General features: G+C 39.9%; 1 protein-coding gene across 3 annotated transcripts in view; it reads right to left on the reverse strand.

The window, feature by feature from the left end:
* Positions 1 to 276: 276 nt before the first annotated feature.
* Positions 277 to 24,879, reverse strand: part of tio (tiptop) — a 150,689-nt gene continuing 126,086 nt past the window's right edge. For all 3 annotated transcript variants that reach the window (XM_069041743.1, XM_069041745.1, XM_069041746.1), the window contains 2 exons: positions 4,492 to 4,681; positions 277 to 4,326 (listed from right to left, as the gene is read on the reverse strand). In XM_069041743.1, coding sequence (XP_068897844.1) covers positions 1,059 to 4,326; positions 4,492 to 4,681 — 3,458 coding nt within the window. In that variant the 3' untranslated portion in view covers positions 277 to 1,058. The remainder of the gene's footprint in view (positions 4,327 to 4,491; positions 4,682 to 24,879) is intronic.

Here is a 24,879-nt window from a genome sequence, read left to right on the forward strand (position 1 = left end):
CACTGGGGCATAATTTGTAACAAATCACTACTAATAAATTATGCATCACTTACCTGCTTTCTATTCAACTTATGAGATGACACTTTTACCTGTCAGATAATAAAACTATTTTTTCTAAAGATTTGTTTGTAGTTGACTTCTTACTGCTCAAATCGAGTTGTAGCTTCCATACTCACCCTTCTTTATTAGCATTAAACTTAGATTTTTTTTACTCGATCGTACTATAGTTCGAGCGTTCAGATAGAAGTGAAAGTTTGCGGAAATGATACACATACAGTTCATAACATATATTTATTTGAGCCTTCATTGCGTTCAAATACAACAAAATATTAAATAAAGTTTAAAAATTTTCAATAACATAAAGGAGCTTTGCCATGAATATCAGCTAATGCGTATACATCTTTTGTATTATTCAGTATAGTATAATTATTGATAAATATTTATTTAAAAACTTTCTTGGAAGATGAGATATTTACGATATACGTATACGTAGTGTTTGTGTAATTTCATTTGAAACTTTTACAATATTCGTACTTAATAAATATTTTTTTTCATGATGAATGAAATCAATGGTACCACAACTACATTTTTTTAATACGAATTTTCAATACTCCCAAAAGTACGATTTAATTTTTTTACCAACAACTAATTTAGGTTCTTTTAAATGTCTAAACGTCAAAGGGCCGAACCCGCACCGGTCCGATACCACCGCCCATCGAAACTACCTTGAAACATTGACAACCTTTTCACAACTAGTAATGTAAATAAATTGTTGGCAAAAACTGAATGACGGTGGCTGCCCCCAGCGAAAGTATACATCTTACAATACTGACTTACTCGATAGTATTTACAGGATTTTTGTGACTTAAAATTCGTATAACAATCATAATCACTTGAGAATTTGTAGTTCCGCTATGAATTTACAATGTAATATCACTATAGCTACCGTTATTACTATGGTTGACGATATGATAACATCACAATATTAAACCGCTCAAAGCGGCATGCCTTCGAGACTATACTTTACAAAATAGGAATGTTCTGCACACGCACAATATTTACACATACTTGCTAGACAGCTGCTTGGCCAACTCCGTGTACTTGAGAAACTTCGAATGGGGACTCTCCTCGAAACCCGGAGGAACTGGCGGACTCTTGCTCCCGGTGGAGCCCGGGCCGCTGGACCCGCTCGGCGGCGCCACCGAGGTACCCTTCAGCGGTACTCCTTCGCTGGACGTACTCGAGCCCTGGTGCGACGACTTGAGGGCGATCGGGTCCGGAATCACCCCGTCCTTGACGAAGTGCATCTTTGACAAGTGGTGCCTGTACGCGCCCTTCGAGATGAAGGGCGTATCGCAAAAGGCGCATTTCATTATAGAATCCGACGTCATCACTGCATCGTTGCACGCCCAGCTGAAGGCCAGAATCGCCCCGGGCGTCGTCCCGGCATTCGATGGAATATTATTCGTGTTGGCGTTGACACTAGAATTTGATGTCGAAGAATGTGTTCGGTTGTTTGTGTGGGTTTCAGTCTTATCACATAGTTTTTGTAAGGCTGCTAACGGATGACTCGAGCCCCTTTTGCCGCCTGACGGCTGCAGTGCGTCGCTGGTGGAGTTGTTGCCGGACAAGTTGTCGAACATCGAGCTCAACGCCCCCAAACTACCACCCGGTTTTCTGTCCCCGTTGGTACTCCGGGGAGTACCGGAACGGTCGCTGCTTGCTGGACTCGTGCTGTTCCGACAAGGACTACTCGCGTGAGCTTCGGCCGCTTGTCGGGGACTCGCCAACGGAGTCCCCGATCGTTTGTCGTCGTCGTCTTCCTTTGCGCAGTTGCTGTGAAAGCTTCGCTCATCCTCATCGCGCTCTTCAGCCTCACGCTTTATATTAACATTATGGTTATCTAACCTTTCTTCGTCGTCGATTTCCTTTTTCACTACGACGTCGCCGTCGTGGTCGTGAGCTTTGTCGGAAGTCGGTGATTTCTCTCGCTTGTCGGGAGTAGACCTGGGAGTACTGTTCATGGGAATTCCAGGCGGTTCCATTTTGCGTTCGGGTGTTAACGAGTCTACACGACTGCTACCTCGTTCTGATATTGAGCTCGATTCGCTGCCGCTCCTCTCTCGTCTACCGTAATGATGGCTCTGTTGCTGATGGTAGCTTCTCAACAAGTTCATCGTCTGAGCGTCTACTAAGGGTTTAGTATAGTCGACGCTCTCGTCGATTCCTAATCGTTTCAAGATGCTGGAACCCATGGGAGCTGCTGTAGGACCGTGACCGGGAAAAGACGAGTTTTGGCGAGATCTCGAGTCAAAACTCTTCTCGATTAGTTTTTCTATAGCGTTTAGAACGGATGGTGAAGATCCGTTGTTGCTTTCAGGAACATTGGTACCATCCTTGTTGGTACTGAGATCAGTGACGGAAGGCGAACGCTGTTGCGGCGACGGAGATTTGTCGCAATTTTGTTTGGACTTCTCTCTGGTAGGACTCTCCGGTGGTAAAATATTATTAGACATGAGCGCATTCTTCAGGAAATTTCTCTGATTACTTCCGATAGTACCCCCTCCAACGCACTGTCTTATGTGATCTACAAACAAAGAAGTCTCAATTTTGTTGCCGCATTTTTCGCAAGTTATTCGACCCGCCCCCGAGGGATCGCGCATCTTCTCGATCAAACTTGCGCTGTCGCAGTTTTTGAATTCATGCTGAGCCCTCTCCAGTTCTAAAAGTTTGCGCACGGGAAGGGATTTCTTGCGTTTTTCCCGCGTCTGTCTTCGTCGACCTCCACTTTCTGTGATCGACCTCATTATGTGTTCTTTGTAGTGCGAGTTTTTGACCATGTGATTGCTGAGTTCTTTCAACGAACTGAAAGCTTGATCGCAGACCTTGCAGGTGAGGACGGCGCTCACGTGGCTACTGGGACCTCCGGGTGGTTGGTTATTACCGGAGCCGCTCCCGCCCCCGCCACCTTTGGCGTCGTCAGTAGATCGCCACGAAATAATCTGTTCTTGAGAGATGATGTTCGTGTAGTGTTGAGTCTGTTGCATGTGGCTCGTCATCTCGGCTAGTGACCTAAAGCTTTGACCACACCACATGCACTTCAAAATTTGTCTGGTCTGCTCGGCTCCCTTGCCCAGCCAAACATCTTGTCCCCTCACTAGTTTTCGTGGAAGGGGCATCGTTTCTTTGATTAACATGTTGAGATCTGATGAATTAGGTTTGCTCGAGTTTGTCGAAGAGGTACTCGTGTTTGTGTTCGAAGGCGACGTTATTTGTGGTTGGGGATTAATAATTTGTGATTGCATCGGAGGGACGGGAACGTTTACTCCACAGTGTTTGGCTTCTTTCATATGGGTGGTCATAGCGGCCAGACTGGGAAAGCTTTGTTTGCACCACACGCACTTTAGCACGTCTTTTGCTTGCTCTGCACCCTTGTTTAACCAGTGCGATTGCCAGGCGCTATGTCTATTGCTGGCGGAATTTCCGGGGGCGGCGTTCGCCATACTGCGGAATAGATCCTCACCTCCGAGCTTGCTCAACTCGCTCATCTTTTCGAGAGCTTTGGTGGCATCGCTCGGAGTCGGTCCCCCGTGTTTCAGCTTACCGTTCCACAAGTCCGGCGAGTTGTTAGTCTTCGGCGATAAGTTGGACGCCGCCGCCACCGCCGCGGCGAAGTACGGCAGATGCGAAGCACCGATAGGCGACGGCCACTGGGGTAATACTTGTTGCGGTTTGAAGTCAGTCCTCGGTTTGCGATTTGGCGGTTGCGAAGCGGAGTCTTCAGAGGTGCGCTTCCGACTGCTCACGCTCAAATCCAGGGGACCATTCCCCGGCTCGCCTGCCGGCGGCGTGCTCGGCTTGCTCAAGTTCACAACGTCAGAGTCACTGTCAGCGTCACTTTTTTGGCCACGTTTACTAAAGTCTAAGATACCGTCACCGGGGGGCGAATGCATCGGCGCGTCCACCTGGTGGAGGGCTCCCGGAGGCGAAGACGAAGACGACACCAGAGGCGACACCGCCGCTCTGTTGTACCCGGACGGCGAGGTCATCATGAGCCGGTGGGACTGCTGGGCCGCTGCCGCGACTGCCGCCGCGTTGAGGTACGCTGCCATGGCGGCCGTCTGGGGGGGCAGCAACGCGGCGGCCGCCGCCGCCGGAAGGGTCGCCGGGAGAGTTACCCCGACCGGACTGAGGGCCGAGGCGGCGATGGGGACTCCCCGCAAGAGGGCGGCGCGTTCCGACAACATCGACTCGCCGGATGGACAGCGAGGCTGCACTAGTGAATCGGATGACTCGCGGGAGTTGCACCGGGAGTTGGCTAAATCCCTGCAAACAAAACGATCGGTTAACACTGCAAGGACGCCGGAACGCGACTGGCTACGAGAGCGGAAACGCATCACTATCAAACCGCGGCTCCATTGAGATGTTAGATAAACAGCGGTAATTTATGACAGGATTGCCGAAGATGTTAGAGGTGTCGCAATTATGTACCTGCAGTTGAGGGGATCTTCGCTGACGGAGCGCGGACTGGAGGGCGTGGGGACGTCGCCGGGCGTCGGCGAAGCTGCGTCCTCCTCCGGCGGTGGCGGAGAGGCCGCCGAGTTGGGCGTCATGGAGCCGGTGTCCTCGTCGCCCTCCAATTTATCGCCTTCTTCCGGTGAGCCTTCCTCGCCGCCTTCCCCTGCAACGAATATTTCCGTTATTTGGAGAAAGAATTCCGAACGGGAGAGATAGGATCGCCGTGGAACCGGCATATAATAACCTTTATACAGTGGAACAGATGTTGAATTGCAACTGCAACTTTCGAACCGAATAGGTATATCTGGAAATGAGATCGCATCATCACGAGTTTTCGAAACAATATCGTAATCAAATGTCGTGTTGGTCTGTATTTTCGAGGCGTGCACACTACTTATTTTAATTTATCACTGGTCTGGATCACATTGTTTCCTCTTTCTGTTGCAAGTTTCTTAATGAAGTCGCCCCCGGTTTGATTGACAACCGCTCGGAATTTTGACTCGCGCAATCAAAAGCCCATTGTCTCAACTTTGATTAAATTGCTTTCATGCTAAGTTTTTAATCATTTCAATTATCAGAAATCAATTTTTGGCATCCACGTATTATTAATGTTGTCAAGTCTTGCTTGGGGCCTGTTTTTATCCAACATCTACACAAGTTCAAACGTGAACACTACGCGCGACTTTCCTTCCATGAGAAATGACTTTAATCAAACGTAACACATTAATAAAGATTAATTTATTGCGGCACTTCCATTAAATCATTCAAGAAATGACATCTGCAGTTTGCCTTGAACTATCACGTTTTTCATCGTCTCCGTATATACCAGGTGTTACTCGTAATTGATGGGTCAGTTCACATTCATGTTTGCATTTCTTTTTCGCCGTACTGGAAAGAAATACCCAGGCCGGTGCAAACGTTACGGCTAGAGATTTATTACCACCTTAATACGCGAATGCAAATACGAAAATTACACACCACCAAACAGCTAACGGCGGCCGACTTGCATGCGGGACATAGGTGAACGATCTGTTCTAATAAAGACCTCGTAATTCACAAAAGACGAAAAATGCTAACCCAAACTGTCATCAGTCAACTGAAATTGCTACCTAAGCTGCCACATTACACAGGTGTTCTGTAATTAAGCTCTCAAATTTCAACACCACTTATCTTGACTACAAAATACCATCATTTTTACACATTTTTAAACATGAGTAATCAACTGAACCTTGATATACTTTGTTTCTGAGTCCGATGCCGCTAAGCCATGAAACGACCGAAGCGCTGACAGATTCCAGTGCGTCCAAAACATTTCATGAATAATTAATTAATATAAGCAGAATGATTAATATTTCTTCCTGCTCTAAAGTACTATTCCAAACATCATGTTTTCTCACTCTTACGCCCGCACACAGCTTTCAGAACGAAGATGGCCAATTTGTTAACGTGAGCCGAGCGCAAGTATCTCCCGACAAAAGAAATTTGCACGTGCGTGTGTTAAGCGGTGATTGTTATTGATTTATGACGACCCGGTTTAACGACATACCGGCATCGAACTCAGAAACGGAGTATATCTAGGTTTTCGCTTAAAAATTCTAAACGACCAGCTTTTGTGGCCATCGGCCATTGAAAGTGGCAGTCTGCGTGCCTTTGTGCGATGTTTTGAAGACGAGGGGTGTTTGATCACGTTAGGGAAATTTTTCGGTAATTCAGCTAGGTCGGTGGTTTTATCGGTGTGGTGTTGTTAGTGAATACCCGTGTGTGGACAAAGCCAAATGGGGTTGTAAATTCTGTCTGGCATCAAGTAACAATGTAATATGGACGTCGTAAGCTGGACCAGGGACGTGCAGGAAGAACGGGAGTGTTAGTAATGGCTCGATTAAATTGCTAAGGGACGCTAAAGAACGACATCATGTTATTGCATCAAATCTTCCGAGAGATATTGTCCATCATCAACTGTTTGTTTCTATTATTTTTCCCACAAGCTTATACCTACATTAATAACGGTCGTGTGTGCACGATACGAGCCGAATAACTATGGAAATAGGAAAGCTTAATGAACGGCGAAAACGTTACGTCGTGCTTTTATTAGATTGTTACTGCTGCGGGACCGTTTCTTGTTTCTTGCCGTCTTCTTCCAATCCGGAAGTGCAGTCGTTTTTTCCGCGCCGTGGTCAACTCCCAACCCGTCCCGTGCCCGAACAATGGCCGGCATGGTCCGCCGAGGTCGCCTGATTTATGCACCATTGTCTTTCATTTGAGCGCATATTTCTCGTATAAGGCATTCGTTGTGTGAGCAGCCGTATCTCACGAAGAGGAACGCCGTCCCGTATTTCCTCGCGGTCGCTCGCTATCTAATGCCCGCCTTATCAGCACCGTGTCCGTCTGTCACGCGCACCTGCAGCTTGCGCAGGATAGCGCGCAATTAATTCCGGGAATCCTTAAAAAGCTCCACGCTCGCGCTACCAACACACGGGCTCTCCTTTCGATCCTACTCCAATATCTTTCGTTCCGTTGGATATCTGATTGCTGTTAATGAATGTGAGACGAACGAATGTGTGATCTGATCTTTTGCCAATTTATAGAATCGCCAGGACACGGCGGACTCGCCTAAGTGTAACTGCCCCTTAACATGAACAATTCTGTGATAACATCGTTGACGTTGAAACAGAGGGCACTGCACAACGCAATTAATGGCGCTGGTTCAGGTGCGACCGAAGACGGCCGACATTGTGACAGCCACGTCGAAGATGCGAAAGACTCTGCGAAGAGCTTCAAACGCGATCTCGATTGGTCGCAACTTGCACATGTTGCATTTCTATTACCGCAAATTGGAACGTACAGTGTGTTCAATAAATACTCAAACCAGTAAACAGAGAAATCATCTTCAGGAAACTTTAACTTACTTAATACATCGATATTTTCTAGATTTTTTTTAGAAATTGACAAAAACCCAAATTGAGAAGGTGATCACGACCACGATGTATTACTTAAGTTGGAACTTTCCAAAACTAAGTAATTCATCAAATCCGGACATGTTTCAATGTGACGTGGGCTCGCCATTTATAACTGTACATAAATTTAATAAATGACGACTGCCTATAAATAATTATTGTATGTAAAATACCTGCAAAATCGTAACGTCAATGTTGCCCATAACTTCGACTCTACCTACGACTCATAAAACAATAGTCCGTCAAAATTTAATTGCTTTGGTACGTTCGTTTTAATGTCGATTGAACCGGAGATCTGCTGATGGTAATACTGTGTGGCCAAATAAATTGCATGCTGGCTATAACAAACGACAATCAACCGACTGACTCATAGGGGTTAACTGTCATCGACACCCAGATTAATCGAATAAGGGAAAAAATTGCAAAATGGAGTCATTCCGTAAATTTTTCTTCATGGCAAAGACAACTAGCTTTCTTCAACACATTTCTTTACTACTGTAAAAGAAAAGCTGCAGAGAGGCAACTCCCACGCAAAGGTATTTTTTCCTTCAAATGGTAACTCTTTTAATTCTTAAGAAATTAGAAACCATATTGTAGAAAGCTGTTGTGAATACCTGAAGAGATTTTTTAAGCCCCTTATTGTTCGTTAAATAAGTTGCAGGTTAATGTATGAAGTCTTTGCTTGGCAGGAAGACAAAAAGTGTGCAGCACTCTGGAGGAGTCAACACGTTAACTCCTCCTGTGTCGTAAATTTGGTGGTGCTTCCCGCGCAAGTATTTAGCCATGCGTGGAGTACTGAGAGTAGTTTTAAATTTGGGATGCGTTTTCAGTGGAAGAAGGTCCGGCCCTGGACGGCGCGGGGCCTGGCCGTCCGTCGAGGGCGTGCACGTATGTCTCCGACCTGTCCAAACACGGCCCAACAATGAACAATGGCAACATAAATCAGCGTAATTAGTTTGCAGCAAAGCTGCTGTATCTACATATCCTGAGTAGTCGTCGAACGAGGAGGAACATCGGCGAACCCATTGGTCAACGGATATGTGTCCTAGTCGACTTTACTCCGCCTTTCTCTCCTGCAATCGAATCCTGTTGCGTTCCTCCGCATATCGTTGACAACAATTATAGCCGTGTTTGCACTACGGATCGGCTGCTAAGCGGCGTAATGCCCCATGTTGGTACTCGTGTTCGCACTATCGCCAGCCGGCATCGCACCGGCTCCCGCCCCCCGTCCTGCCGCCACGGAACGGCATTCCTGCAGCATCTTTAATCCATAATCGGGTGCTTTTTGGCCGATCCGGAGACGTCCGGGGATGCGTGAGTTGTTTAAGGAGCGACTTGTACGAATAATTGATAATTAGTATGCACGGGGGTCAACACATGCCAATCAAGCGGCCACTGAGGCCAACAGGATCTATCGCAGACTCGTGAGGCATGGCTCACGTAGTGGACGGCGCCTCCGCGATTCCACTCGCAATTATTGCGCCTCCTCCCACGCATTTTAATGTCGCATTAACGTTACAGTGCGATGCAACAGTGCTGTCACACGTGACGAGCCAGTACGATGGTGGACGTCATGCGACCAAGACAATCGCGGGTGGGTACTTCCGCATTGGTGACCCTTTCTTCAAAGTCTCTCTCAGAGAGGAAAGTGAGAAAATAATTCACTTTCTTTCCTTTTCTTGGAACAATTAAGTCATCTATGTTCAGGATTCAGGATTCTCTAAAAAAGTAAACACAGTTGCCAACAGTCTGCTAATCAGTTTTCTTGTACTTCAAGATTTACAAAATTTTTAATTAAATTAAATTTGATTCAATGAAAAAGGCATAATGAATTCGTTCGTCGAAGATAAGCTTTTGCTAAAAAATAGACCCTCTGGTGCCAGTTGCACGAGTCAAATGTAGTATTCTACTCGCCTACGGCTCGTCACAAAATAATCCTCATCATTGTTTAGTTCTCTACCAAAAGAATTTTAACTTCTAAAATCGGGTTGAGGCTTGACCTACTACATAATATTGTTTAAAGAAATTGTATGTGTTTTTGCTTTTAACCCATGCTGTACAGAATCCTTTCAAATTGAGACGCAGTCACACTCTTCCCATGCTTGTAGCATTCTTCGCAAGGTTGGTAAGCAAGTTATGTCTTAGTCTGCGAGACCGAGAAGGGGAGACCAAAATTAGCAGTATCGATTAAAGAAGACTGCGCTTTTTGGTAAACAGCGTTTCCACCAGAAGAAATAATCCAAAGGAAAGAATCGCAGTGCAGGGATCGCCGTGTATCCTGACGAGGTGATGAGAGTGGCGAACGAGCAAACTTCATTAGACGTGTCTAGGTTCGATTACTGCGGTGTTGAAATAAGATTTCTCACCTATGACCGCCGTGGGGAGCAGGAAACAGTCGTATCCGGCGCTGTCCGACACTCTATATCCAGATCCAGAAGCAAAGCTCCCCCAGGATCTGAGCTCAGCTCGGGCGATAATCAGGTGGCGGCGCACACACGGCATATCAACCACCAAGAACGGCCCCCGATTCCGCCCTCATTAACCGAAATATACGTCTTAGTATTCATCTTTATGAGCCGGCCGGGGTGGAAAAAATATGGAGCGAAAGCCGGGAGTTAATTTCCTCACGTTCGTCCCTGATGCGCGTTCTCTTCCCCACCTGTCTGCTAAAACAAGCGATTCAGCCGTCATTCACCGCGGCCACAATGAGTCCTGTCACTCATCCATCTCTTTCCTCTTGCTTCAGACCGCAGTTTCCTTTGTTCATTTTCTTGTCTCCTTATTACTTCTCTCCGCCGTACGCCCCCTCGTCAACGCCAGACTTTTATAAAACTAAATTATTTCGCTTCTTTAACTGCCTCTTCTTTGACTGACGTGTGTGATTTACTGGCCAACAACTCCACACGTCATACGGCTTTTATTGTGTTAGTTCGGAACGCGAATGTTACTTACTTTGTTACAGGACGGGCCATAAAAATGCGCCGCCAACTGACGCTCAACAGCAAGACGTTTTTTTTTTTTTTGCCTCGTTCTCCACACATTTATAATAAAGACAAAACAACTAATGCAGCTATATCATATCTGACCAAAAAAAAGTATGTAACAGAAACCACCAAATGAGAGATGCAACGACAAGAAGAAAAATGACCGATACAACGAAACAAATTGAAAATGCTAATTTGGACAATATCACATTCAGAGCAAAATAAATTAATGAAAGGTGCATAATTTTCGTACATAATTGCTTTCATCACGCACTATATGAAGCAGCTTTCTTTAATGGACAACCTAAGAAGTTATAACGAAAAAAATATTGTCAACAAAGCAATGAATTAAGTCAGACATACCTATTTATATTTAAATCCTATTTTAAACATAGGAATATCGAGCAACAAGACAATACCAATCAATCTCTTAAATATTTTATACAGTGCATTTTTTTTAACTGTTGCCATAGGGAATTGCATGGTAAAACTTATACCCGCTGTTAACTTTTGTTCTGATGAAAATATTCAAACCATTTTTGGAACAAATTTGGAAGATTTTTTAAACTATCGGATAGATTACAATTCAATATCCTAAACTGTCGAAAAAATTGTGAAAAAAATATTTTCTAGCGCGCCGGAATAATAGTATGTCGAGCGGCCGCCAGAATAGCGCCCCTGTCGGCTCAACCAGCAGCTGACCATCTCCACTTTTGACTTTTGTCACTTTCATTTAAAAAATAGCGAGATCTCCGGGAGGCAGTGATTAAATTAGCTTTTGGAAGGCAGAACATGTAAACATTTATTTATGCGTTTTTTTAACTGTTGCCGTAGGGAATTGCATGGTAAAAATTATACCCTCTGTTAACTTATGATCCACTGCAGATTTGGTGCAAATTTTTATTTTTTGTAATAAATCATTAATAAGACTATGTAATACATACTGTTTAACAACGAACGACAAGCAGTTTTATTTTACTAATTTTACTCTTCAAAGTTGAAATTAATGAACGTAAATAATTTGACAAAAAACGTAGTAGGCGATATGGGAACAAAAATTAGGTTTTATATTTTTATTTATTATTTATTTTAATCATAGCCTCGAGGAGATCTGACTATTTATTTTTGAAATGAAAGTGACAAAAGTCAAAAGTGGAGATGGTCAGGTCTCAGGTGCTAGTTGAGCCGACAGGGACGCTATTCTGGCGGCCGCTCGACGTACTATTATTCCGGCGCGCTAGAAATATTTTTTCACAACTTTTTCGACAGTTTAGGATATTGAATTGTAATCTATCCGATAGTTAAAAAAATCTTCCAACTTTGTTCCAAAAATGGTTTGAATATTTTCATCAGAACAAAAGTTAACAGGGGGTACAAGTTTTACCATGCAATTCCCTATGGCAACAGTTAAAAAAAAATGCACTGTATAAATATGGAACATGATAGTTATTTGTGTATCAAGACCAAAAAGTGAATCTTTTTCGTCCGAGTCTTAGTGTTCTGGCCGAGGCGTAGCCGAGGCTTGAAAACAGGCAGAGGTGCACATTAAATTTTTCACGCGACCTCACGAACTAAACTACAAAGCAAAAGACATCATTGGAAAAATTACAAATTTATTTTGTATCAACCGTTTTCAAACAGAAAAATGTATTAAAATACATTAACAATTGTCTTTATAGTATTTTTTTATCAGCGTGTCAACAAAACGAGAAATTTACTATTTGGAATACAATTACTTATTACAATTATCGGTTTTGTCGGTTGCGTTGTAAATTACCAAACAGACCAACAGATGGCGCCATGGTCAGCGTCCGAAAAAGAGTTACTTTTCGTCCGTTTGCGAGTACGTAAAATTATCGTTTTCATTATTACCTAGAAAGGACCTTAAATGACTGTACTGGGAAACCCCGCTCTATGCCAACGTCATTATTAATCTTAATATATACGACAACAATATACATATTTGTTAATAAAATGAATACTTTGGCTAATTTTTTTACCGATTTTTTTAATGAGTTTAGTGTTTATTAAATAGTCGAGGCTATACAAGACTTTACTAATCAAGTTTTCTCTTGATTTAGAAAAGAATTCCGATAAATTAATTGGTTGGAGGGAGTGTTAGTATCGGTGAAAAATCCTTGTTAAAATGAAGATAAAATCGATTTGAAAGATGAAGATAAAATTTGTAAGTTACATGTTTCATAAATAACAAAACAGCGGGAACCCTAAATTATTACCTTGTGTAACGCCACCATATACATAAGTTATTTTGATCCTAAAACATAATCATCTGTTAATAAAATGAGAAGAGATACATTTATGATAACCACCACGTTTTTATATCAGATTTATAGGTCATTAACAAGTTGACGCGACAAAAAAACTTAACAAATTAAGTCTTGTCTTTTGCTGACATGACATCAATAAGTAATTTGAACAATTAATAAATGGCTAAAAATATTGCTTGGAAGATTAGAAAACAATCTCTGTTGAAACAGAAATATCTCGCAATCAATTGAAAAAAATTCAAAAACTTATATGGACATTTTTTCAACATCTTGGACAGATACCAAATGATTTTTTTAAACTCTTTAACAAAGCGTCAAAAAAGCGTTTTAAGAAAGTAAGAAATTTAAATATTATTGACATTTATTTTTTAACAAACTGTTTTTTTTTATTTTTAGCAGAAACATTTAAAAACTTTCAAAAATATGTAATAATATTATTCTGAACCATTAATTATGATTTGTAATGCCCTTAGCAAAAATTTAAAACACCCTTTCTTGATTTTTTTAATTTAAAATACCGGGTGACTTTTAATGATTGAGACAAATTTGTTGGGTTGGCACTCTCGAATAATTGGTATCCCAGTCATTTGTCAAAGAGTTCTCTGTTGATTCCTTTTCTAGGTTAAGATTCTACAATTAAAGACGGACAATTTGATTCATTTTGATTTTTCAAATGTTATATTTGAACTTGATAGTCAAGTGTACCAACATAAAATTGTAAATATGTTGTTGAACAAAAATAATCATTAAAAGTCACCCGGTATGTAAATCTAATAAGTATAAAAAATATTTGAAAAATAAGATTTGAGACACGCCGCCATTTTTATGAAAAAAATTATCCAAAGTACATATTCTGCACAGGCAGTCGATACAAAGCTTTTTAATAAGGAATTTAGTTTTAATAATTAAAATATGTACTCCCATTTTGAAAATTTTTGTTTCTCGAAAGTCATTTTAACTGTGTATATTTAAAATTACTGTAATTTATTTTTGACATGTTTTAAGTAGGATCTAAAATATATTTTCAATTATGGAATTGAATTTTACAAGAACAATTTTTTCACTGAAAACCAAGCTGGAAATTAAAGACATATTGATAACATAAATAAATAATTCCTGATCATTATTTAAATTTATATTGTGAAAAAAATAACAATGATTCCAAAAATGTTTAATAATAGCTTGAGAGAGTTTCAGAAATATTTATTGTATGAATTGTGAAAATGTTGTTTTAATATTCCTGTTTAAAAATTTCGAGTTTCCCCCTTGCGCCGCCACTGAGTATAAAAGAATGGAATAGTTATATCGCGCGTTCAAATGAAATCCTGGGCTGGGAAGGCGTTGGAAACCGTCAATTGTTGTGCTTTTTTAAAGCGTAGATTAATTGGAGTATGTTGACAGCTAACCTAAAATTTAAAGCTAAAAAATCTTTCTTTTTTTTCTCTTTGCAATGTATTACATTAAAAATAGAATAACTTAACGTTTCCTATTCTCGAAGCAAATATCTAAGGGCACCCTTTGCTGAAAACGAATATGTTCAATTATCTCCCGATTAAACATAAACAAATGTCTTTCGTATTAAACGGCGGGAAATTCAAACTTTACACTGTTCTGGACGGTTTAATTTTTCCGACGCCTACTCAGCCCAGGATTTCATTTGAACGCCCGATAGAATAGCAATTAATGACAGAAATAAACGAGATAAATTTAAGTAATTTTCCTTACTTCACATTCACGCTGTATTTTAACAACTGGTTAATAATTTAGCTTTTAATTATATTGTTTGCTTTTTGGGAGCACTAACAACTCAGTTGATACTCAGCTTTTGTAGTGATACTTCTCGTTGTAACTTTGAGGAGAGTACGAAAGAAACCATGATTCATTTAACGGAATCGAAGAGTGGTTAGTTTCCGAAACAAACAGGGAAACGACAAACCTCATCAACTTCATTATTTATTTAACAACGTTGGCGGACAGGGTTATTAATGAATATTGAATAGACCACAATTAAGGGACATCGCTAGACTTTTATTAGATGATTTTGCTACTATTAATTATCTGCCTTGAGCTTGATAAATAATTCCAAAGGCCCATGAATTATTCAACCTCCCATCGATTAACGAAAAATTCCCTTCCTTATCAGCACTTCCCTCATTGTCTCATCCAATAACACTAATTTACATTTTCGAGAACACTCGAACATCACACGAGACGTCGACGATTACTCCTCATTCTTCGATGATCGAAATGACCAAGTCGACATCCCAACACCATCATCCCTCGTCTCTTTCCCCCGATCGGGAAACGACAAGGAGGGACGAAGTCGACGTTCTTTCGACAGTTGATTAGCGCAATCTAAGAGTGATGGGTGGTGATTGACGTTGTGTATGTTTGAAAGACGACGACGCCTGTCTTTCGCCAACATGACTAGACAACTATTCCGGCTTTGTTGGTCGATGCAGGTAAAAGTCGGAGGCCCCGATGGAGATTGTCGACTGTTGAGGATGATGGATGTCAGGTGGCCGTGAAACAAACGTGATGATTGATTGAATCGCATTTAATTATACCGGGAATTGTGGCCATTATAATTAGTATGCAGGCTGCAACTCGCCGGGAGTGATGCTGACGCCTATCACTACCATTTCCAGATTCTTTGCTACAAGGTGGCTCCGGTGGAGGAGTTATGGTTTTGCGAATTTTGGAATAAGTGGTCATTATAGGTTATAGCACCCACAATGTTTTAATTCTTCTTATACTGTGCGTCACTAAAATAAAAAATTTGAAATTCAATGCATACAGCCAAAAACGGTTCCAAGTATGTACTTTAAAAAAATGTAACAGTAACTGTTAACATTTCAATAATTCGCAGTTTAGACGTTTAAATTGTATGTATAAAGAATTGTGAGATGTTTAGGGTTGTCTCGCAAATCCTGTTTTATTTATCAAAATTGAAAAGGGGAAATTAAGCCGTGTCCAAGCACGTTTCACACCGCTGGCAAAAAATAGGTGTGATTAATTTATTTTTTAAGGCACCCTTAATGTAACGGTAATTTTACATACTCACAAGCGGACGAAAAGTAACTCTTTTTCGGACGCACTTTGTCGGACGCTGACCGTGGCGCCATCTGTTAGTATATTTAGTAAGTTAACAACGAGACCGACAAAACTGATAGTCCACTAGTGCTTTATTACCGCACTAATGCCGTAAAAACTGCCATTACGACACTACAAATATTGTGAAAAATGGTACATTACACTAATACATAGCTCCATAATGTTCCAACGGAAACAGTTAGTTATTTTAACTGCGCCTAGTTATCATAAAAAAATTCAGATTCTTGAAATTGTAATATGATACTTATCTAAATTTAATTTACACCAAATGACTTGTAATTTAGTGATAATTGTGTAGAGAATTCCTTGATCAGATTTATTAAAATACTTCAGCAACTATGCGACATTTTGATCACGAAGAATATTTTATAATGGTCACAAAATTTCAAAAATTTTCTCCAATGTCATCTTTGGGTAGTTTACGCTTCCAAGAGACTCCGGAAAGAATCGTAGATGAGTCTACCGTCGTGATAATCCGGTTTCTTAAGTGATTTTCTCACAATTTCTTCGGCGGCTCTTGTATCTTCCGACCACCGCAGGTGCCTCACCTAGACGTAATGAGCCGCCTTGTTAGCAACGTCTATCATTCGGTTTCACGATAGTGGGCAAGTATATGGGCAGCGTCTAAAAGTTGTGGACAACGTGTCTGCACTTTTATCCGTGGAGATGCAGGTAGGTGCTCCTCCCGGCGTAAATACGCACGAGAAATATAATACGTGAAATATATTGACAGGCAGGACATAAAGTTAATGGACGCAATATCGTGGCAAATTATTTATTTATAAAAATTTCCATTTAATGGCGAAATGGTTCTCTATAAATTCCTAACTGATTAAAGATATTGCAAATAAACGTTCAACGTCCCGCTGCGGTCGAATCAGAAAAGTAATAGACCGAGCTGAATAAAACAAACGCAAATGAACTCTCCCGACACATTTGCGCAAAATTTTTGATCGGAAAAAGGCGGCAATAAAGTCGACCTCATTACGCGCCATAAATTATCCTCCTTGAAATCGATAGGGACGTTTCAATTGGGGAAAACTATTGTTAAAGTTGACTCATTGCGAACGTTTCATAAACTGTCATCAAAATGTTTTATTAGGCCCCGTGTATCTATCATATATCACGTATACTGCACACAAATAACAGGGGACTGGAAATCGGTTGGTGTTGTTATAATATTGCCATGCAATATAACCGAGTGTGTCAGTCGACATAAATCTGTCAATCGAATTTGTAATCGCCATTGATTCCGTGCATGACTCAGTGGTCCCCCTTTCCCGCCACTTTTGACATTTGATAGACTGACGTCCCATCTTTATGCCCGGGGGAGGCCCGCACGTCATTATTACCTTAATTTCCCGGATGATTTTCCGGATGGGAAACCAAACCGGCGCACCGACTGTTTTACCATAACCGTAAAATAGAAAGTATTTCTACATAATTAGCCATTTACTTGAATTAACCTCGACAGATGGATCGGTGGGGCGGCACGAAGGGGGCGACAACCACCGCACGGGTGCGGTTCTCATGAGAAGATTTACTGTTTTGTCAATTGGGACAGCTAATACCGATAATTCCACGTCATCTGCATACGACATGTGGGCAGGTTCTAAACTTCCCCCCGCAAAAAAATTTCTCGAAATTTTTTAAATTGGTCGCAAGTTCTTCAGTTCTACGTGACACCACGTCAATACGAACCATTCTTACGTGAATCAACTTTAAAATATGAATAAATACACCGACAGAATATTATTCCGGAGTTGCAACGACTCATTCCAGTAGACGTTTGTGATTAATGTCCACTAACTAACGATCGTAAAATTTCAGTGTGTAGTAAAGGGTACAAATTGAAATTGATATTTCTTTTTAATTTGTAGTTCTTTCAGTTGTTACCTTTTTCTGTACGATGTTGAACAGCTTTGACATGCAATGCGTCCAGGAAAATTATTAAACCTACATCCCTTACATAAATTAATAAACGAAGAGAATTCGTTAGGGGATTATTTATCAAAATGCTCGTCAAAATTCTTTCTTAAATGGACATCGACAAAGTCATGTGCGTATTCTTTCTCGACATTTTTGGAAGTTATTTGATGATTTTTATTAATGGATTTTATTCTTCAAAAATGTCGTGTTTTTTTTTAATAGTCAGGAAAAGAGAAGATTTCTAAAAGTTGTTCCCAAATTTGAAAATGCCATTAAATCGCGTCGAGGAAAATGTTTAAGAAAAACAAAAATCAAGTGAACATGTAACAACAGCAGAGTGAGTAATAAAAAGCAAAGATAAAATAGCCGAAGTTTTTCCTAATAAAGGCTTGTTAAACCAGTCTGTTTGAAGTATGTAGAAAATACAAAACCGTTTGGTTTTGTTAATTAAAAATAAATAATGAAAGAACAACAAAATATTATTTAACAATGGAAGAATCTTATATAAATAAAAAATGAATGGTAAAACTAAAATGGATGAAAACTTAGAAAGACTCCAGAGGTTGGAATATTATTTCAGAAAGAAGAAAGTGAAAATCTGATAAAGTGGAAAATAAATTTGAACGAAACAAGATACTCCTACTTTGGAGATTAAAAGTTTTCATTCAAAACTGAATAGAGAAGCTTTTAATTATATTCTATTAGACAGATAGATATTTAACAAAATTGATCGTAAAGTAACCGAGCAAAAGTTGGAAGAAGAAGGAACATCGTGATCTATAATTGGATTTAGACGTGTGGAGAATTAAAAATTACAAGAAAAAAGATATCTACGTAGTTAATATAAGATAACAAAAACAGAAACATTACAGGAATTACCTAAATGAAATGGTTGTACCGGGTGAGTCAAGTTTCACCGCCCGAGCAAAATAGGTATTTTTGTATTAGGGGCGTGAAGGAGGCGATTCTGGCCCGCGGCGGAATTATAAGCACGAGGCCCGAAAGGCCGAGGGATTATAAGACGCTAAAGGGCCAAAACCGCCGTTCACGCCCGAAATGCAAACATTATTTTTTGTAAAATCATTTAAATCCACTTTAAAGCTTTGAAAAAATAAATGACATGATACGTTCTCAAAAATCAAGAGTTATGTTGTTGGTTGCCAATGTGATGCAACAAATAAAATAGCTATTAAGGCTATTTATTAGGCCTTAGAGGGCAAAAGGCATTATTTACGCCCGCAAATTACTGTATAAATGACTTCATTTTGATAGGATTTTACAAAAACACCTTTTTCCAATCGATTTAAAATTCTCAAAGAAATTAGGAATGATTGTGTATCGTTGTAGAACAGTCTGTCAACATTTCAAATTTTTTAATGAAACAGGTAAATATTTCGTTTAATTCAATAGTCGCTGCATTAATTTACGTAATTTTTCACTGAGAGTCCTTTCAAACATTTAGGAAAAATTTGGTCTCATTGAAATCATGAAAACATCACTGGTTTTTGAAACAAATGGAATTTTATATTAAAGTGAAACATTTAGCTATGATTTATTATTAAATTGGGAGGTCACTTCCACAAAAGCAGTTGACGTAGGTTGTTTATAAGAATTACTAGAAAAGTTTTCAACAGATGTTTACCAACAATGAGGTATTTATTTATGACACTGTAGTTGCAAATCTTGGTCATTTTTTGTTAATGTTAAAATTGGAATATGTAATTTAAAAATTAATCATTTACTTTTGATTCATATTTCATAAATGTGTTCTTTAAGGAATTAATTGTGAATTATGAAAAAAATATAAAAAAAATTTTTTTTTGCTCAAAATCGATTTTTTTCAATTTTATGGCTCTGAATGAAGTGATAATGGAAATTGATTGCACACATTTGAAACCTTATTTCAAGGGAATGTAACTCTAAAATTTCGTAATTTGTATTAATTTTTTAATAGGGTTAATCGTGCGGGCGGTAAAGCTTGACTCACCCGGTACATTTAAGTAAAAGAATGACTGCGATACTAGAGAAAATGATTTTATTAAAAAAAATAAAAAGACCTTTTATTCTGAATGATGTATAAGTATTTACTATTTTATCTTCAAGCGGATCAAAGAAAAGTCATTTTGGTTAAAAATTTCGCTTAAATAGAAAAATTTCGCTTAAATAGAAAAATTTAAATTGATCTTTTCCGTAAAATAACAAAGATGTGAAGATTTATTACATACTCGTACATTCTCTCATTTCCGTATTAGGTATTAGATATCAATTAACGTCTTCCTATACGACGACAGTATCAGAATAAGGTCAAGACTTTTTCTTAGTCAATTAACTTTTACATTAGCAAAAACAGTTCCGAAAAATTTTGACGTTACGAAATCCTTAGATGGCTTTTATTCAATACCGATCATACACAAAAATGTGTTTTCTTCCCAAATCTGTAAATTAGCCACATTCCTTCCAGATGACTGTAGGTAGCTTCCCAGGTTTCCGTCTAAACCACCCAAAGCGTATTAATAGCTCGTAAAATGTCACTAATTTTTGTGTCAAGTTTTAGAATGTAGATCATCGCACTGCTCGCGTTCCAAAGGTTTTATTAAGATGATTTGTCAGGAATATGTTTTGGCTGCACGAGCTACATTGTTTGCTAAATTTACCTCGGCTGTGTACAGCGTATCGGTTTCGATTAAGTGTTGTTTATGAAAGTAATAACTTGGCCAATATTTTTTCTAAATAGTTGTAAAGTCATTTGCGTCCGGATAGGTTTACGGCACAATTTACGGTAGTCGTGTCCGTATTTCCCGTAAACATTCCGCAGCCTACTTTGACGTTGGTTATTTAATAAAATTCCATTAGGGAATCCAAATGTTTGCCCAGTCAAAGCACAACAGATGCTAACAATTATCTGTGCAGCATATTTACAATCCATAAAGTACAATAAAGCCGCTCTAAACGTCGGCCAAGAAGATCAGTTGGTACGTTATTTACACTGAGCACTCTTATTATGTACAGAGATCTGCAGCCGCTGCTCCTCTGATGTCTAATAGGGAATAAATCACAACAAATAATGAACAACAAACAGACGTTCATATTTATTGGTCATAAACGTTTGGCAATAAAATGGCAACACCACTTACAAAGTTAAATACGCTCCACTACCGGTACACCACCCGGTTGGTTTGTTTGCGCCGCCATCTACCGGCTACCGTCCAGATTTAAAGGAGCGCAAGGAGCGAAAGGAATCCCAGACCACCCATTTCACCGTCCGTTCCATCATCGTGTGTCATTTAGCTGAAGTGGTGGGAGCCATCCTAAGTCAATAACAACATTTAATATACATACGCAGAGGTCGTTCCGTGGTCCTACACAAATGTCCAGAGCACCTTTGTTGCCTGTCCACCTGCCCACTTACCATTGATTTATTGTAATTATGCGTTATCATGGGACCATCCATCTATCTCGGCTCCATACGTCACTGTCAACCGCTTGACCGGATCACGGACATAAACTTTACGTAATTAATAAATGGGCCTGGCTCCAAACCTGAGCTTGATTCGCACGAGACGCAATAATTATTTATTTTGGGAAGATCGCGTGGATAGGTCACATCAACGCACTCCACACGTTTTCACATTAACAGAAATTGTCCATACTACGAACTACAACAAATTTGGAAGCGTCAGGTACTCGACTCGAGAAGAAAAAAAAGTTCCAACACCTACGCTCGTACCATCAAAGCCAAACGTTTTGACAAGAGTAGCACAGGCTGCTTTTGTCGCTATTTTGTTTTTTTGAATTTTCTTCTGCTATGACAATGTGGTATGGTCATTCGATCAGTGGAGTTAAGAAATGTCGAGCGCGGTCAGTGTTTGGATGGGTCCCAGTCAAGGGAGACCGCATTGCGTTGTAACGTCAATTGCTCTATTTCAATGTTATCTGTAATCGGCAATGTATAAACAAATTTTGACGTGACGTAGTGCAAAAAGTAAATATGTAATATAATAAATAGTGCTTGATAAAAATATCCCTTATAACAAATCAATTCGGTCTGAATGCCATGTCTGCTTTTTTAATAATAATTTCCTAAATTGCTTTTCCACAAATGTAACCATTAAAAGAAGAAGAAAGGTAACGACAGACAGCATTCAGGTGGAAGATTAATTATTTAATCAGTAATTGGTACATGACAGCTGGGTTTAATTGGATTAAAGATCATAAAGATTAACAAAAAATTATGAAACAGTTGAAATTTGTTTAAATTATAAATTGAGGAGTAGACAGAGAAAATTTTTGTTATTATCGTTGCAAAATTTTATAGAAAAATGCGTATATTTGGTATCGGAAACAATATGTATAGGGTCCATGTAGACTCCCTGAGGGATAATTCAAAAAGTATTAATTTGGGAGAGGGCTAGCATTAAATCAAAAGGGAATTTTTTGTATCAAGTTCAAAATTTGGTTGGGTACGTTCCTTGAAGTCAATTCCTTCTGAAAAAATTGCTGAGGAAAACGTCAATATTGTGAAGAAAGATGTTTTGGAAGTGATTGCTAAATACCCAAAAAATCAGATACAACAAATATGCTTTTTTAAAAACAGACTTCTGCAGTTTGGAAAGAGTTTTGACTTTTGCGACGACAAAAATACCAGTGACTTCACAATTACCAAAGATTAAAGTTTCTTTTTTTGTAAAGAACAATCTTGACCAGCGGGTGCCATCTGAATTCATCACGTCTCAGAAAATCAATAACGACACCCCCACAATCCTCATTTGGCCCCAAGCGACTAGCATTTGTTTTAGAAATTAAAAGGAATCTGCGAAGAAGAATTAATAGATGACTAATGAAGAAATGTTTTTGTATTTAATGATTTTTTATCATGTCCGCATTCAAAATTTTGTTATAAAATGCAAAACAAAATCTGAACTTTAACGTAAGGATAAAACGCATTATTTATAATACTCGTATGTATTTTGGAACAGCCTGTATATGCGACAAAATAAAAATAAAAACCAAACGTTTGCTATGTAGAAAGTCATAAAATAAGTATTCAATAATAAATTTCAATTATGTTTATAATTTATTGTAAAAATTTTCGGAAAAAAAACTGTTTTAATATTAAACAAATATCTATAACTATTATTATTTACAAATCGGGTGTTCATTTAAATTTATTCTTAGAGTAGGCGTTGAAGAGTCGATTGTGAACGCACCACGGATTGCAGATCACAGATCTTCTGTTTAAATCTAACCTCACTTTTTGCATTATTTGTGTTTTACTCTACAGACTGACGAGTTGTGCGTTCACAATCGACTCTTCAACGCCAACTTTGAGGATAAATTTAAATAAACACGATATACCAATTTTTATCAGAAAATAATATTGTCAATAAATTTTCTATTTTTTAGATCGATAATTAAATTACATTTATCGACATTTTGCTCCAGCTGTATTCAAAATACAACAATAAGTGTCAGCCTGAAGCTTTGACTTAAATATTTAAATTCTGACTTACTAATGATACACGACCCAATCTCTCCTGTCGAAAGCGCTTACAACAGCGACATTTTCACATCGTTTGAGTCTACACAATAAATTTATTGCAAAATTTCTTTGTCCTTTCTCTCAACCAGAAATGTGCAATTAAAACCGAGTAAAGATCACGGATTTTGTTAAAAAGAAAAAACGTTGTCACCTAATTTGTGAATCGAAAACTATGTATGTAAATGAATAAAGCAACGGATCTACACTAGCACCTTGCGGGACTCAAACAGTCCCACGAGGAAAAAATATTGAAGTCGTGGTGGTTTGTCAATCACGGTGAGGGTATCTTTACTGGTAGTAAGCAATGGTGTTCATTGTCCGCTCGATAAATTAAGGCGCATTCACATCTCGGCCCGTCCTGCTGACATTATATAAAACGAGGTTAAGACGTAAATCACGTGAGAGCAGGGGGTTTGTGCACTGCAGAACGGGGGCTGTCAGTGCTGACCACAGCTAGGCTGGCACAATGAAGGACCCGGCCGGGCAGGCTCGCCTCTCTCTTCTAATTTACTAACGTTCGTTAACGTGATTCGAATTAATTTAAGCCCAGCACCGCCGACGCTACTGTGCTGATTATGTATTTGCTACATGTCTTGGAAATTTATTGCCTTCTGGCGCCGCCGTTGGGGCCGAGTTTCGGATGTTTCAGCGAATTTCGGAAGCCGTGCTGGATTTTTCGCCCGGTCCGGGTGGCCGCGTGATGGAATGAGTGGCAGGTGTTGACGTCCAGCTGTCTCTGGCATCGAGACCGTCCCCGTGGCTGCCAACTCGACCCGGAGACATTCCTGGACGGTGCTCCGTTCGCAATGGAATTAACATATCAAGTGATTTGCATTTTTGATCGGCGTCGAAAGAACCCCGAGGCATTCTTCCACTAGCACAATATTAACATTCTTGGTCGGGTCCGGTCGCCATATTTCACCTGAAATACAATAGTTGGCACACATACAATGGACGACCGATGCATAGCGCTCGCGTATTTTTCGCTGGCTGCACCAGGACTGTGACCTTTCGGTAGACTTGGGGGCAGCTTCCACGCCGCACGGTATGTTAAGTGTGACGTTAAACGAGCACACATTGTAAATCTAAATGTGTAATTACGCCGTGATACAACACTACCAAACCGAACCGTAATTGGTGCAATTACCATACTATAATCGAATTAAGACCACAATAAACACACCATAAATCCGCGACACGTCGCCACCGCGAGAAAATTTTCTTAAGCCAGATCCAGATAATGACATTATTTATGTCGCCGGGGTACGCGCCGTGAGAATCACAGCACCGAATAATTATCACAGATGAGAATCCCACTCTATGGGTGCCCATAATGCTAGACTTGCACTTTAACACAACAGCTTCTGGTTCTCAACATTCTTCAACGAAAGAGAAAGTAATTTCTTCAAACGCGATAGAATTCTGCATTTTCTTTCAACACACTATTTTGTACTGATCGACATCAAAACCTTCCCGCGCCAAAAACCACGTGGTGGTCTTAAGAGTGGACTGAATCCAAATATTGAAGTGAAATTACTTCATTACTAACCATT

This window comes from Tenebrio molitor, chromosome 3 (genome assembly GCF_963966145.1).
Source record: "Tenebrio molitor chromosome 3, icTenMoli1.1, whole genome shotgun sequence".
Taxonomy (NCBI): Eukaryota; Metazoa; Arthropoda; class Insecta; order Coleoptera; family Tenebrionidae; genus Tenebrio; species Tenebrio molitor.